Source organism: Typopeltis vanoorti, chromosome 20, assembly GCF_054136105.1.
Source record: "Typopeltis vanoorti isolate ZY-2024b chromosome 20, IOZ_Tvanoo_1.0, whole genome shotgun sequence".
NCBI lineage: Eukaryota > Metazoa > Arthropoda > Arachnida > Uropygi > Thelyphonidae > Typopeltis > Typopeltis vanoorti.
Genome location: NC_143568.1, coordinates 53,354,662 through 53,369,289, shown reverse-complemented (window position 1 = coordinate 53,369,289; position 14,628 = coordinate 53,354,662). Strand labels below are relative to the sequence as shown.

At 36.5% G+C, this 14,628-nt stretch overlaps 1 protein-coding gene across 4 annotated transcripts in view; it reads right to left on the bottom strand.

Moving 5' to 3' along the window:
- The window catches only part of LOC150095436 (latrophilin Cirl-like), a 343,806-nt gene that overhangs the window by 248,987 nt on the left and 80,191 nt on the right, over positions 1-14,628 (bottom strand). For all 4 annotated transcript variants that reach the window (XM_090409783.1, XM_090409782.1, XM_090409784.1 and 1 more), the window contains exon 3: positions 4,106-4,144. In XM_090409783.1, the coding sequence (XP_090265909.1) occupies positions 4,106-4,144 (39 nt within the window). The remainder of the gene's footprint in view (positions 1-4,105; positions 4,145-14,628) is intronic.

Here is a 14,628-nt window from a genome sequence, read left to right as displayed (position 1 = left end):
CAATCGCTGACTGTATACCTAGAGTCTGAATAATAAATCAAGTAGGGGTTAAATGGATGAATAACACCATTAAGCTTGAGCTGCAAAAAAAAGAAACAACTAAGGAGAAAGGTGACTGGCAGGCACATTAATGGTATAAAGCACAGGCCAGAAGGGTAATGAGTGTGGTAAGAAAAGCAAAAACGGATTATGAAAGAACTTGCTCAAGTTTTTTAGCCATGCAGGCAAAAGAGAATCCCAAACAGTTTTTCGATATGTTGCAAGTAAAAGAAAAAATGTATATGGTGGAATGATTTTAAAGAATGCCAATGGTAGGGAGGTAACTGGATCAGTTGATATAGTTGAATTACTGAGCGAGCACTTTGCAAGAATATATCATCCAGGTGGTGACATTGCAGGAATGAGTGAACCAATAGATTATACGGGAATTGTGGTGAATGAAGTGGAGGTGAGTATTCTATTACAAAACCTCAAGGTCAATACATCTGCAGGATTGGATGGTATACCAGCTCGTGTCGTACGTGAAGCGGCTAAAGAATTGTCAGTGCCCTTGACCATTTTGTTTAATTTGAGTCTTGGGTCTGGGTTAGTCCTGAGGGGGTGGAAAGAGGGAAAATAGTTCCACTGCATAAAGCAGGTTCCAAGACAGCTGTTTTAAATTACCGACCGATTAGCATATCAAGAATTGTTGTCAAGGTCTTGGAGAAATTAGTCAAGAGAAAAATACAGAATCGAATAGATGAAAATGGGATACTGTATGGGCGACAACATGGTTTTGTGAAGGGTAGATCATGCCTCAGTAACTTGCTCATGCTTTATAACACAGTGACGGCTGAACTGGATAAGGGTAATGGGTTTACAGTGATTCTACTGGACCTTGCTAAGGCCTTTGACAGGATACCACATGGAATTCTAATCAGTAAACTGCAGCATATTTGGATGGATATAGGGTTGGTGAGATGGATAGGAGGGTGGTTGATGGAGAGATATCAGAGAGTGGTTTATTCAGGAATAGAGTCGAAAAGACGGATTGTGACTAGTGGTGTGTCGCAGGGTTCTGTTCTTGGACCACTACTTTTCAATTTGTTCATTAACGATATAGGAAAGCATCATCAGCAAACAAGTGAACACTTGTTTGCTGATGATGCCAAGTTGGGTAGAGCAATTGTGAGTGCACGGGATGTCCTAATTTTGCAAAATGATTTGGATAGTTTGGAGGACTGAGCTAAGGAAAATGGATGTCGATTTAATGTGGCAAAGTGTAAAGTTAAGCATTTTGGGATGAAAAGATTAGCAGCAGTATATCACATTGGTGGAACTGTACTCCAGGAGATTGATGTGGCCAGGGATTTGGGAGTGTTGGTGGATAGGGAGTTGAAGTTTAGGGGGACATTGCAAAAGTGGCTAAATCAGCTCATCAAATCACTTAGTTGCTGAAAAATACTTTAACAAGCAGAGACAAACAAGTTGTTGTTTCTCTGTATCGAGCCTTGATAAGACCCCATCTAGACTACTGTGCACAGATATGGGTGCCAGGGTTTCTTCCTGATGGGGAGGAGGTGGAGAGGATCCAGAGACGAGTGACCAAGATGATAGCAGGTCTATGGAATGAGCCTTATGAGAACAGGTTGAAGATTTGTGGGTTGCAAAAATTGGTTGATAGGCAGAAAAGGGGTGATATGATTGAGACATTCAAATTACTGAAGGGTTTCTATAAGATTAATTCAGAAGATATTTTTGAGAATAGGACTGGTGGTGGGAGGACTAGGGGCCATACATGGAAGCTGGGCAAGAATGTGGTTAGCAAGGGTGTTAGAGCTAGGTTTTTTACTTGGAGAGTGGTAAATGAGTGAAATAAGCTTCCAGAGTCTGTTGTGGGTGCTATGACTGTGAATGAGTTCAAGGCGAGGTATGATAGATACTGTGTGAATGTTGAATAGTTGTTCTTGACATGATGTTAGGGCCTCTCTTGATGAGTCTGTTGACTCCTTGGAGTTGCCCGAAATAATAATAATAATAATTATTATTATTATTATTTTCATACCTCCATGGAGTCAAAGATTGATTAGAGGGGGGGGGGGTCCTCTGTCATACACACAGCTCATCATACCATGCCTTAAAATACATTCACATTATCTACAGATAACACACTCTCAACCAGTATATTCCAATCATTCACTACTCTCTTCCAAGCAAAATGCCTGCTTCCCACTCCTTTGCTCACACCCTTCTTATGTGTAGCTTCCAGAGATGACCTTTTATCCCCCCCCATCCCCAACATTCTATGATAAACCTCTTCCACACTAATCTGATAAGAACTCCTCACCAACTTATATGTCTTATCATATTCTCCCCTCCTCCTCCTCCTCCTATCCACTAGACCTCTGTAAATTGCATCTTCTCAATCTTTCTTTATACTCAACATTCTAGAGACCAGAAGCCCTCCATGTAAAAAGTTGCTCACAACTTTGTTTTGCAACTTCCAGGGATGAAATTTTCCTCTGTCCTTTCTTTCTACTATATGAGGATATTCACCAATATCAACTTTGTAACTACCTCTGAACTGTTTAATTCAGGTTAACTGAATTAAATGGAAATCCCCATTTCTTTGCCCATCTATCCAGCTTATTCAAATCCTCCTGAAGTGCTACTGCACCATTACTAATAACCCTTCACAACTTCACATCATCTGCACAGAAGTGAATATTTCCTTTTAATTCATTAACAATGTCAGTGACTTAAAGGCTAAACAGTACAGGTCACAGTTCTGAGTCCTGTGGAATTCCACTTGTGGGTATCTCCATGGATATCTCCATGAGTCAGTAGACTCATCGTGGAAAACCCAAACTATCAAAACAATATCTATCATATCTCTTCTTGAATTCATTTACGGACGAAGAAGAACTCACAACTGAGTCAGGCAGTGCATTCCATTCATTCACCCCTCCAGGTGAAAAACCTCATTCTCACACCCTTGTTAACCACTTTTCCTTAATTTCCAGAGATGACCTCTTGTTCTTTCATCACTATCACACAGCTGAAATATTTCCCCTGCATCAATCTTATAAAAACCTTTTAGTAATTTAAATGTTTCTATCATATCCCCTCTTCTCCACCTATCAACCAACCTCTGCAATCCACAAGCTCTCAATCTATCAATGTAGGGAGCATTTTTTACATCACTCACCAACTTAGTCACTCTCCTCTGAACCATCTCCACAACCTCCTTATCTCCAAAGAATCCAGGTGACCAGACTTGAGCACAGTAATTCAAATGTGGAAGTATCAATGCCTTATAAAGGGGAATAATAACCTCTTTATTTCTGGATGTTAGTGTGTTCTTCAATAACCAAGTAATCCTATGTGCAATCTTGGACACCTTAGCAATGTGTCCTCTGAACTTCATCTCCCTATCCACCTATCCACCTAAACACCCCATGGAAGTTTTTTCCCACTTGGTTAGACTATAATAAATTTAGTTCCTTTATCCAAGTATAAGCAAACAAAGTTTGCTACTGAAGTATCTTCAGGACTGAGGCAACTCATGGTAAATACTACGTGGTTAATAATAAGGTGAGACACCTTTTGGCAGCTTGTATAGGTAAAGATGACTTCTCCATTGCTTCCACCTTGGTATCACCACTTCTGGGTCTGGTTCTCACTGATGAGACCTCAATAAATGTTGAAATTGGTCAGGGTAGTGACCCATCCCTTAATGCATAGCATTATACATGTCTGCAAGGAGTGATGAGAGCTTGGTCCACCTTTACCATGAGTTGCCTAAGTCCTGAAGATACTTCAGGCACAAACTTTGCTTGCTTACCTTTGGATAAAGGATTAAACTAAATTTCTTATAGTCCAACCAAGTGGAAAAAAATTTCCAACACAATCACAAACATCCATGTTCACAGTGGGAATCGAACCTGCAGCCTTTTGGCTGTTGAGTGAATATGCTAACCATTCAGCCAAGCAGCCACTGAATATGTACATATCTTGTTATCAATGGACATTTCTTTTTTGCTTAATTAAAAATATGTTTTAACAAAAATAAATAAAATAAAATAAAATGAAGATAAATAAATAAAGAAAAATAAAGAACTATTACCTAACAAGGGTGGCCGTAGTGATATGTTAGGCATGGACACTGAAATGAACAGAAATAAAAAGCATGCAAAAAAATAAATAAAAATACAAGAAATTATAAAGATATAGCATGAATACTTAAATTATAAAACAATACACAAACATTTATGAATATGGAAAATCAGGTCTGCAATTTCCCATATTCCAAATTATTATATATCTTGCAGCACTTACTATGTGCACATTCATGCTCTTTCACCTAGGAGTACTATTTTTCATAGTGCATTTTTTTCTTTTAGAAATATAATATAACAGTACATTATTTAAATTTGTTATTGTCATTATTATTATATACTCTGATAATTTGAATTATTAAAAAATTTAAAAAAATTATGATATTAAAATAAAAAGTTTAAATAAAAAAATAATAAAAATAATAAATAATTAAAGTGCATTAATTGACAGCATAATTAAATGACTTTACAAGTCCTCAGAAATGTTAAAAGAAATCAGTAGCAACTATAGAAAGTCTTTCAAAATGGAAAGAGATGTGTGACAAGGCTACACACTTTTGCTGATGCTTTTGAACCTATATTTGGAATATATAATAAACTTATCCTTGGAAAACAGTGATATTGGAATTATAGTTGAAGGCAAACAATTAGTAATTTTAGATCTGCTGATATCAGTTACAAGAATTAATGATATCAGTTACTCAGTGATAATGAATTAAAGATCAGCATTCACAAATCATAAACAATGTCTTTGGATAAAGAGTCTATGAAATTTTCAGTTAATGATGAAAACTTGAAAGAAGTAAAAAAGATTCACTTACTTGGGAAGTGTACAACACAGAAATGGTTGTACACTTCATTGTTCACTAAAGCATACATTGCTAAAGCACTGTTACCCTATAGAGCTTACAGCCACAAATACAGCTAACTACAAGAACTCATTGACATTCATGTTAACTCTGTCTTAGTATACGGATATGAGAATTAGACGTTGCTAAAGGAAGATGAGAAATTTACCTCTGAGATGAAGTGCTACAGAAAATTTCTGAAGATACCATACACAGCACAGATGACAAATGACAATGAGAATGAGATTAGAAGGACAATCCACTCCACTGTCAGAACACATTAAAATATCTTCACTAAAATACATTGAGAAACAGCTCTGGCAGCTGAGCCACATGTTTACCTAAAGATAGTTTACCTAAAATAGCACTACAGAGTTTGACTTCTGGTAAAAAAACCCTCAGGTTTTTCACCAGAAAAAACCTGCACTTTCAAGATTCCTTCTGTCCAAGCTTATCAGATTATAGCATCCCAGTTACAGAGTGACAAATAGATTCAATCTCTATTTCATCTGTTTTACTTCACAATTTTCTTGCTACATTTTATTGCATTCATTTACTGCTTTACCTCTTCTCAAATTCACATAACCATTCTGACAAATTTGATTATTTATCTATGACTTAAGTTCTGCAACCCAAATATTGAGGGCATCAATCTTGCATTTTAATTACATTGAATCCCAATTACACTGACCAAACATTCATTCTAGAGAACAACAGTTCGGTCAGTGTAATTAGAATTTCACTAATTAAGCTGTAAATGAGTTATTATTATTATTATTATTATTATTATGTGACACCTCCAAGGAGTCCAAAGACTCATCGAGGGAGGGCACCTACTTTATTGGTAGCTACCGTAAATTATCCATCTGTCCACTAGAGTGGTAGATAGTCCTCACTATCATCATTCTAAACTTCTGACCGTTATCTTGACCACCTCTCCTTCTAAATATACTGTGGATGTCAACTCTCCTCTTGATAACAAGCCATATCCTATCCTTTTCTTTTTCTATGTAGCCATTCTCAGACTCCTTTTCTTTCTGTCTCCATGGGATCATGTTTTTATTACTCACTTCCATGGTTTGATTACTGATGATTTTACTCTTCTGATCTGATTCTCTTCTGATACTGCACTTCCTCTGACAAAATAAATGAAATAATCCTTGCTCAAATGAAAGTTTGTATTTCATCCCTTATTCCACATAAAATTCTTGATTACTTTCTTGACCAAAAAAAAAAAAAAAACCATATCTCAAATAACTTAAGAAAAGAACTCTAGCATCATGTTCACCTATACTATAGCTGAAAAAAAAAAAAAAAAAATTCACAAATCCAATTTTTAAGGGACAAATGCAGAGCTGCCCCTCGTGATCAAATTCAGTTGAGCCCTTCTAGTAGTTAACTAAGATATTAGATATAACTTTTGCCCATTCATGCTTCCAACTCTCTCTCTCTTTTGTCACAATACTCTCACCTGAATCTGAATGGCATCACCCAAAGATATCAATCATTAGAAGAATAAGTCCTATCCAGAAACGTGCAGGATGTATCATGACAGTTTATCAAAATTGGTTTCCTTACTAGTTGTCAACCAAGAACAACTTGTATTTCACATTCTACTAAATAGAAAGGTAAAACAAATTATTCGTTTTCAATATTTTGTGTTGAAAACGTTTTCAATATTTACAAAAGATATGCTGTTCAGAGAAGTTCCTTTCTGTTATTCTGTTTCAACAAATTAAACCTATGAGTCATCTATGGCCAGACTATATAAAGTTCGGAAGTCTTTTCTCATCTGCACATAATGATGAAGGGTTGAGTGTTGTGCATGTATGTAAGAGGAACGAATGAGATAATCATTAGGAAGAATGCTGTGGAGTAAATTAATTATTAACATCATTAATTATCAATCTTTATTATTATTATTATTATTATTATTATTATTATTATTATTCATAAGTCTGTTGTACCCTATGAAAATAGCATTTGCATCTATAGCACTAGGCTACCTGTTCTAAGTTTGATTCTAGTTGCTAACTAGACTTTTTCTAAGCCTTTCTTTGAGCAGTTCCCAAGTTAGGCAATTTCTGGAATTAACAAGTAGAGTTTTTTCTTCTGGAAACTCAAGAAAATTGACTGTAGAACTCACAGTATTTTATTACTGAGATCAAGAGCTGACAGCAGTTGACTGTCATACTCTCTCTTTTCCCTGGATGCTAATTACATGTCTTTAATAGTCTCAGGTCAGCTATCTGCAATTGGCAAAGGGTAGAAATTGACTTCCCCATCACCCTTTGTTTCCAAAAGTCAGTTAGGGCTAAATGACCTCACTTACTACCTTTGGGAATAAAAGGCATTACTGGATTTATATCTATTATATGTAACACCTCCAAGGAGTCCAAAAACTAATCAAGGGAGGACACCAACTCCACAACTCTCCGTCTCCACCAACCACAGCTAATCACAACTATCATCATCAACACCAACATCATCTACTGCCAACCACTAGTATTTTCACAATCACAAACATCTATGCCCTCAGCAGGATTCGAACCCACAGCCTTTTGGCTGGAGAGTAGATACGCTAACCACTTGGCCAAATTAACGTCAATATATATAAAGTTCACATAGTTAATCTTGGTTGCAAAATTCTTTCTTTTAGGGTTACACGGTGATCAGCACTCATATTTTTAGATTTAGGGATTCAAAAACACACGTGTTGAACAAATTATTTTATTAATTACAAATAAAATAAAACTTGACGTTTCGACCTCTATATCGAGGTCATCATCGGAAGAATACAACTGTATACAGAACCAAGCTACATGCTCATGCTTTCTATATCAGTAAACTAAATCTACGTAGTTAATAAATCTTTTTTCTAGCCTGACCTCTAGTGATAGAAAGGAAAAACAAAAATAAATAAAGAAAGAAATAAAATTATATATATAAAAAAAAAAATATATATATATATATATATAAAAAAAAAATAATAATAATAATAATAAAAAAAAAAAAATTATATATATATTATAAATAGATAAATGCAACTACAATAAACTGTTAGAGTCCTCATGTATTAATATTCTGGATAGTTACAAAATGATTTCTTTCAGTTGCTATTGAATGTTCTAAACACTTCACCAGGTTGTCATCTTGTAGTGGGAATTTTTCTAATGCTAGTTTAGGATGTTATACAGGTTGTAGATGGGTCCTCCACATTCTTGAAATGGTGAGGCCATCATTTTTGTTGTTGTTGAGATTTGGGTTGTCAGAAAAATTTATTTATTTATTTTATTTTATTTATTTTTTATTTTTTTTATATAATTTTATTTCTTTCTTTCTTTATTTTTGTTTTTCTTTCTATCACTAGAGGTCAGGCTAGAAAAAAGATTTATTAACTACGTAGATTTAGTTTACTGATATAGAAAACATGAGCATGTAGCTTGGTTCTGTATACAGTTGTATTCTTCCGATGATGACCTCGATATAGAGGTCGAAACGTCAAGTTTTATTTTATTTGTAATTAATAAAATAATTTGTTCAACACGTGTGTTTTTGAGTCCCTAAATCTACAAATATGATTGGTTGCAAAATGCCAGGTTGTAAATTATTATTATTATGTGATATCTCCAAGGACTCATTGTACTAGGATAATATACTCCACTACAATTACAGGACACCACTATCAACACATAGGGCCCACCTGCCACCACCACCAGTATACATTGTCTATAAATTGTGTATGTTCTCACAATTGATTTGCCTATGCGCAAGATCAAAAATCCTATTTTCTGGAAGAAAAAACCTTGCTTCCACCATATGAGATGAAAGAAATCTTTTTATAAGCTTCAACTAAAAAAGTCCATAAAAAGACTTCTTTCATCAGGAGGAGAACTCAGTTCTTTTCCAGTCAAAGGGCACAATGTACTGTCATTTTTCCAGCTGCATTATGAAGGCACTTGATTGGTCTATTCAGTAAATTATCTATTTTGTTTGAGTTTCTACACAGTTTTATTCCAGAAATACTAAACACGAAGTAGTTAATTCTGTAGTTTTATACACCATTATTTGCTTTACATATACAGTACATGAATTTGTTTCAAACTCATTTCCCTAACCTCACAGAAAGCATAATCTGAGAGAAATCTGTAGAATGGCAGTAACTGCCAGCCTTTGCTGAGTGGAGAGCATACATTTGCTTTCCAATCAAGTTGGGCCAAATTCCACTGTGAGTATAGTTGTTTGTGAGCAAACAGTGGCAAACGATTTTTCATTCCCTGTGAAACCACTCTCACCACCTTGCTTAGTGGTGGCCTGAAATGCATCATGTTTGGTCTTTAATGTTGGATTCAAGAATTAATGTAACCTTTTGCCCATCCATGGTAAAACGTATATGATGGGTTTACAAATTTCGAGAGTGGGATTTTAAAAAATACTCCAAACAATACAGGAACTGTACAAAAAGAGTTATGAACACCATCTTTATGATTCGATCTTTAATGTAAAGATTGTATTTTTCTTTATTGTATTGTATTGTACATTATATTTTGCATTAAATATTAGAAAAGAAGTGAGCTATTTGTGAGCTATCATGATTCTTTGTAGCATTTATACCAATTTTTAATGTACCATGGATTTTGATTTCCCATGCAACTTTAATTTTGTATTTTATTTATTTATTTATTGTCACACTGCTCTCTCTCAGATGCATGGTTACTCCCATAATCTTCTAGGAGAGTGAAGGCTTATAAATGTACATAAATGTAAAACAATTAATGATAATTGTATAATGAGCACCTTATGACAGTGAATGTTTACATACTAACCATGCCAACATGTTCTTTGGGTCACATTTCTTTCTTTCAATATGTTGGGAAATGGATTCTAAGTGTCTGCATGTCCCAACTAGACGAACGATGAGATACTTGCATCCTTTGAAAAAGAGGTCGATTCCTGTGGTGACAAGAGGAATCTTTATGCAGGCCTTTCTTTTTTTTTTTTTAAATGAACGTGAGTTAGCAGATCTCAGAGTTTTTCCTCCCAGAAGCTAGGATTTTTCGCAATAGCATAGTTAAAGTTTTGGTGCCCTTGGCAAATTCTTAGCTATGTGCCTTATTTTAAGTGTGACAATTTTGAAAATTGGTAACCTATCCAGTCCCTTCTAATACTGATGCCCTTAGCAACTGTGCCAAAGCCACAATGTTCCTATGCCTATGGTTTTTCATCTAGCATACAGATAAATCGTCCAGAGCACATAGACAATTTACAGAAAAAATACTCTTAGTGGTGGTAAAGGATGTAGATAATGGAGAGTGATATCATATGCAGATTGAGGATCAAATAGTGTAGCCAGTGGGTTGTGTGGAGTGTAATGCTCTGTGATGAGTGTTTTGGAGAGATATCAAGTAATAATCATAATAATAATAAACCAATTATTAACAAACAATACTTTTTAAATAAAACAAAATTATGTAGAAACACTGTAGAAAGAAGTTATACAAAATGTGTCAATCTTTCTGCATCTCTGCTGTAAATCAAAAAAAGATTAGATAATTTCTTAGATGGTATTTGAATTCTTGTACTATAAAATAATAAATCATGATGAAACTGTAGCTAGTGTACGTATCGTAATTTACTCTCACGTGTAGACTGACACTTCACCATGCAGGCTTTCGAAACAGAAATCCTACAGAATAGGGTGGTTGCTTCTTATTCCCGGAGTGTCTTATGGTTGTAGATCCGTGTGTGTTCACAAGGACGGTTTGCCTGTTCTGAAGGACGAAAAACCCAAGTTTCCAGGTGGAAAAACCCTCAACCACCATAAGAGACTAGCTAACTCCCCTTTAGTTGAAAGAGACCAGATAAAGATTCCTTATGTAATGGACAGGAATCGAACCCAGGTCTTTTCGATCAAAGGGTTCCGTCTGAGCTACGGAGGCTCGTAGCTAGTGTTACGTTTGTTAATATACATACCACTGATTTGTAATCGTACATGCAATTGTTAAGAATACAGCTTTTGAGCCTTTGTGCAGTTCATACACTGGGTTGCCCATCCCCACCATATACAAACTTTGCACTCTGAATGGTTCAACAGCTAATTTAACTTTATTTCAGACAGAAAAATGGTTATACATAACTAGGGTTACCAGATTTTGGAAAAACCAAATATGGGACATGGATCACCCATGTCACTTATTTGGTTTTCCGAATACGGACAATTTTGGTGAGTCCGAAAATATTATAGGAACAAGTTTGTTGCTACACTCATTAGAATTAAAGGAATGATGATGCTTTATGCCATGAAATGCCATAGTTATTTCGGCAGTAATAACTTTTCTTTTATTTCTGGTTTTATTGGTTTTACAAAATAAGTAACAATACTTTTGGAACTGGAACTCAAAATGCTCAATTTGTGTTTCTGGGTGTTAATGCAGAGCCTCCGTAGCTCAGTGTGTATAGACGAAGCCCTTTGGTCGGAAAGACCTGGGTTCGATTCCTGTCAGTGATGTGAGGAACCTTTATCTGGTCTCTTTTGACAAAAGGTGAGTTAGCTGGTCTCATGCGGAGGTAGAGGGTTTTTTCACCCAGAAACTCGAGTTTTTCGTCCCTCAGAACAGACAAACCGGCCCCATGAACTAACATGGATTACAGTCATGAATACGCCCCAGCTATATGCTGGTCCCGAGTCAAGATAAAATCGGGGAGGGGGGAAGCAATGGTGAACTACCCTGTAAAAATCTCACCAGGAACACTTCATGGGCAATGCCTACAAAGTCACCTATAGTCAGAAACGACTGAAAGGGAAAACTAGTAACTGGAGTGTTAATGTGTTGTGTAATAACTGATTGTCTCCCATGTGCAATACTAAATGTTCATCTACAGATTTTGAATAATCATAGTTAAAAATGCACTTGCACTTTCGTTTTGGCATTGTTAAGGGCTTAAGGAAAGAACCAAAATTTAATTTACCTTGTATAATTAATAAAGAAAATTAATTTACCTTTATCGAAAAAGGCGAGATATTTTTAAAATAATTATTGAAATAACATCAACGTACTGTACTGAGTACAGTACGTCCATGTTACTGTACTGAGTACAGTACGTCCATGTTACTGTACTCAGACATTGTTGTACCGAATACAGTACAACAATGTCCACATTAGAACTGTTTGTAACTTGTAACTTCTGTGGCTCGATGGACCTCAATCCCATGGATTGCTAGGAAATAGATTTGTGTTAAAGATTAACGAGCACTTGGCTCACCCTATTCAGGGCAGTGCAGAAGCGCCTGAACCGAAAAGCAGAGCAGCTTTCGAGTTCAGGTTCACTTAGAAAACTCCTGAATGAGTTGCTTGGGATGAGTGTTACGGAGCATTGAGGAAATATCTGGGATATCAGCAATGATATGCAGGAGAGCATGTCACTTGTTGATCATGGAGAAGATGACTTGGGTATTCCTGAGGAATTTGTTGGTGTCGGCTTGGCTGGGGTTCATTTTGCTAAAGGCTTTAGCATCTCCCCTAGTGAGGCAGCAAGAATCAGTGCAGTGTTTTGGCTATAAGCTGCTGAGGCTCCGGGTAAAATTCGCGGAGAAACCATAGAAGCGAAAGTTTTATCAGCTGTAACACCCCCACACTGTGAAATCTGGCGCAGGTTTCATGGCTTGATTCTGAGTGGGCGGGGCTAACACCACTCTTGTCCTCTGTAGGTTAGAAGGGTGAATTGAGCAGCCCTTATAGTTGGCTGGATGTGGGCCGCCACAATTCGCACATTTAGCAGGTGTAGACTGTGGTTTTGTGCAAGTGTGCGAGGGATGGCTGTCACCGCACTTTACACACTTGTAATCTGCTTTATATAACTTTTGTGCATGCCCAAATTTTTGGCAGTGATGACATTGACCGGCGGATGCTTTTCTTCTGAGTGGTTCAGTCTTGATGACTAAGCTGCAGACCATCTTAAGGTCATAAATTTCTCTGTGGTTTTTACTGATCTTCACTAAGACCAGAGGCATGGGGGGGCGCTTGTCTGCGCGGTACATGTGCGAGATCTTAATTGGTTCAAGGCCTTGTGATCTCAGGTCAGTAGCTATTTCATCAGATGTAATGGTTTCTGCCAGACCTCTGATGACTACTTTTAGTTTTTTTTCACTCTTAAGTTGAAATGTGTGATATGGGACATTCAGTTCGTTCATAAGTCTGGTGATCCGGTGGGTCCAACGCCCTTCTGGTTGAATCCGGATTCCGTCATCTGTATTCTTAGCTGATATAAATTTGATGTTGCTGTTCTTCATTGTCTCCGCGATTGATGACCATCTTTCGATCTTAGAATAACTGGAGGAATCCTCTCTTTGGACTGTGCCCCTGAGTCTCCGTCGCTCTTTCTTCAACAGGTTGTGCTGTTGTGTCCATTAGAGCTGTACTTTCCAAGGACTCTGGTATTATTTCAGGATCTGCTGCAGGGAACGTTTTCTTTCTCTTCTTCCTTCTGACCTCCTGAAAGCCACTGGAGTTTCAATTAGGGATGTCTTCAGTTGTTGTTGCTGGCTCGCTGGCGTTGTCATGCGAAGAGGGAGGAAGTTCAGAGGGCTGGGGGTCCTCTGTCTCCACTTCAGGAACCTGGTGTTTTCCGATTTTATCGGGCCATTTTGTGTTTAGTATGTTGCCTAAATGCCTGAAAAAAAGCCAATAGTTCTTTAAAACTGAGATCATCAAAAGGCAAATCCATGTCAAGGCGAAAGCTTTAATGTGTGTGTGGGAGGGGGGGGGGGAAAGACCTGTCTTGTCCCTTCTGACCGCTACCGGAAAAATTGCGTTACCGAAAAAAGATTTACCTGCTCTATTGAACGAGCACGCTGCTGACGCTACAGGAGAGATCAAATCTCGCGTATAATCTCTATTTTCATATTAACATATCAGAACTGTTTGAAAATAAGCAAATGCAATATATCTGTACAGGATTATAAATAAAATGCTTATACTAAATAAAAAGCGACCAATGAAAGGGACCGTCGCCGCCATAAACTGTAAACACAACTAATTTCCTCGAATTGTCAGTTTTTATGGCTTAAAATCAATTTAAGTTGGATTATTCGAAAAGAATATTGAAAATTATAATTGCTTAAAATAATATTTAATCTTTTCATTAAAATATGGGACATTAGGCTGTCCCTACAAGTACAATACGGGACAGCAAAATTCGACGTAAAATACGGGACAGTCCCGTATATACGGGATGTCTGGCAAACCTAACATAACACATTAATTCTGTAAAGTATAAATGATATAATAAACTTCAAGAGGATGGTTTCTTGTCTATATATAATAAAATTTAAGAGATTAATAAGTTCGATTAAAACTCAGAATATCCAATAAAACTACAAACATTACACTTCCGCTGTTAAAGAAAACAGTGTGATTAGTAACATGCTTTATCGATACTGGCCACTATAAATTCTGAACGCGTGTGGTGGAATATCTCACAGCTTGCTGACGACCACGATGCAGAAGTACAGTAGTCTGAGAAGAAAAAGGCATTATTACTTAATGGTCTGTATAGCCTAAGAAACACGTTTGCAGGTCAGCGTTTAAATGCCCCTTCGCAAAAAAAAAAACAAAACAACAACAAAAAAAAAAAACTTGGATACTTTGTTTATATAGGCAGTTGCTTTTATTTATTATTTATTT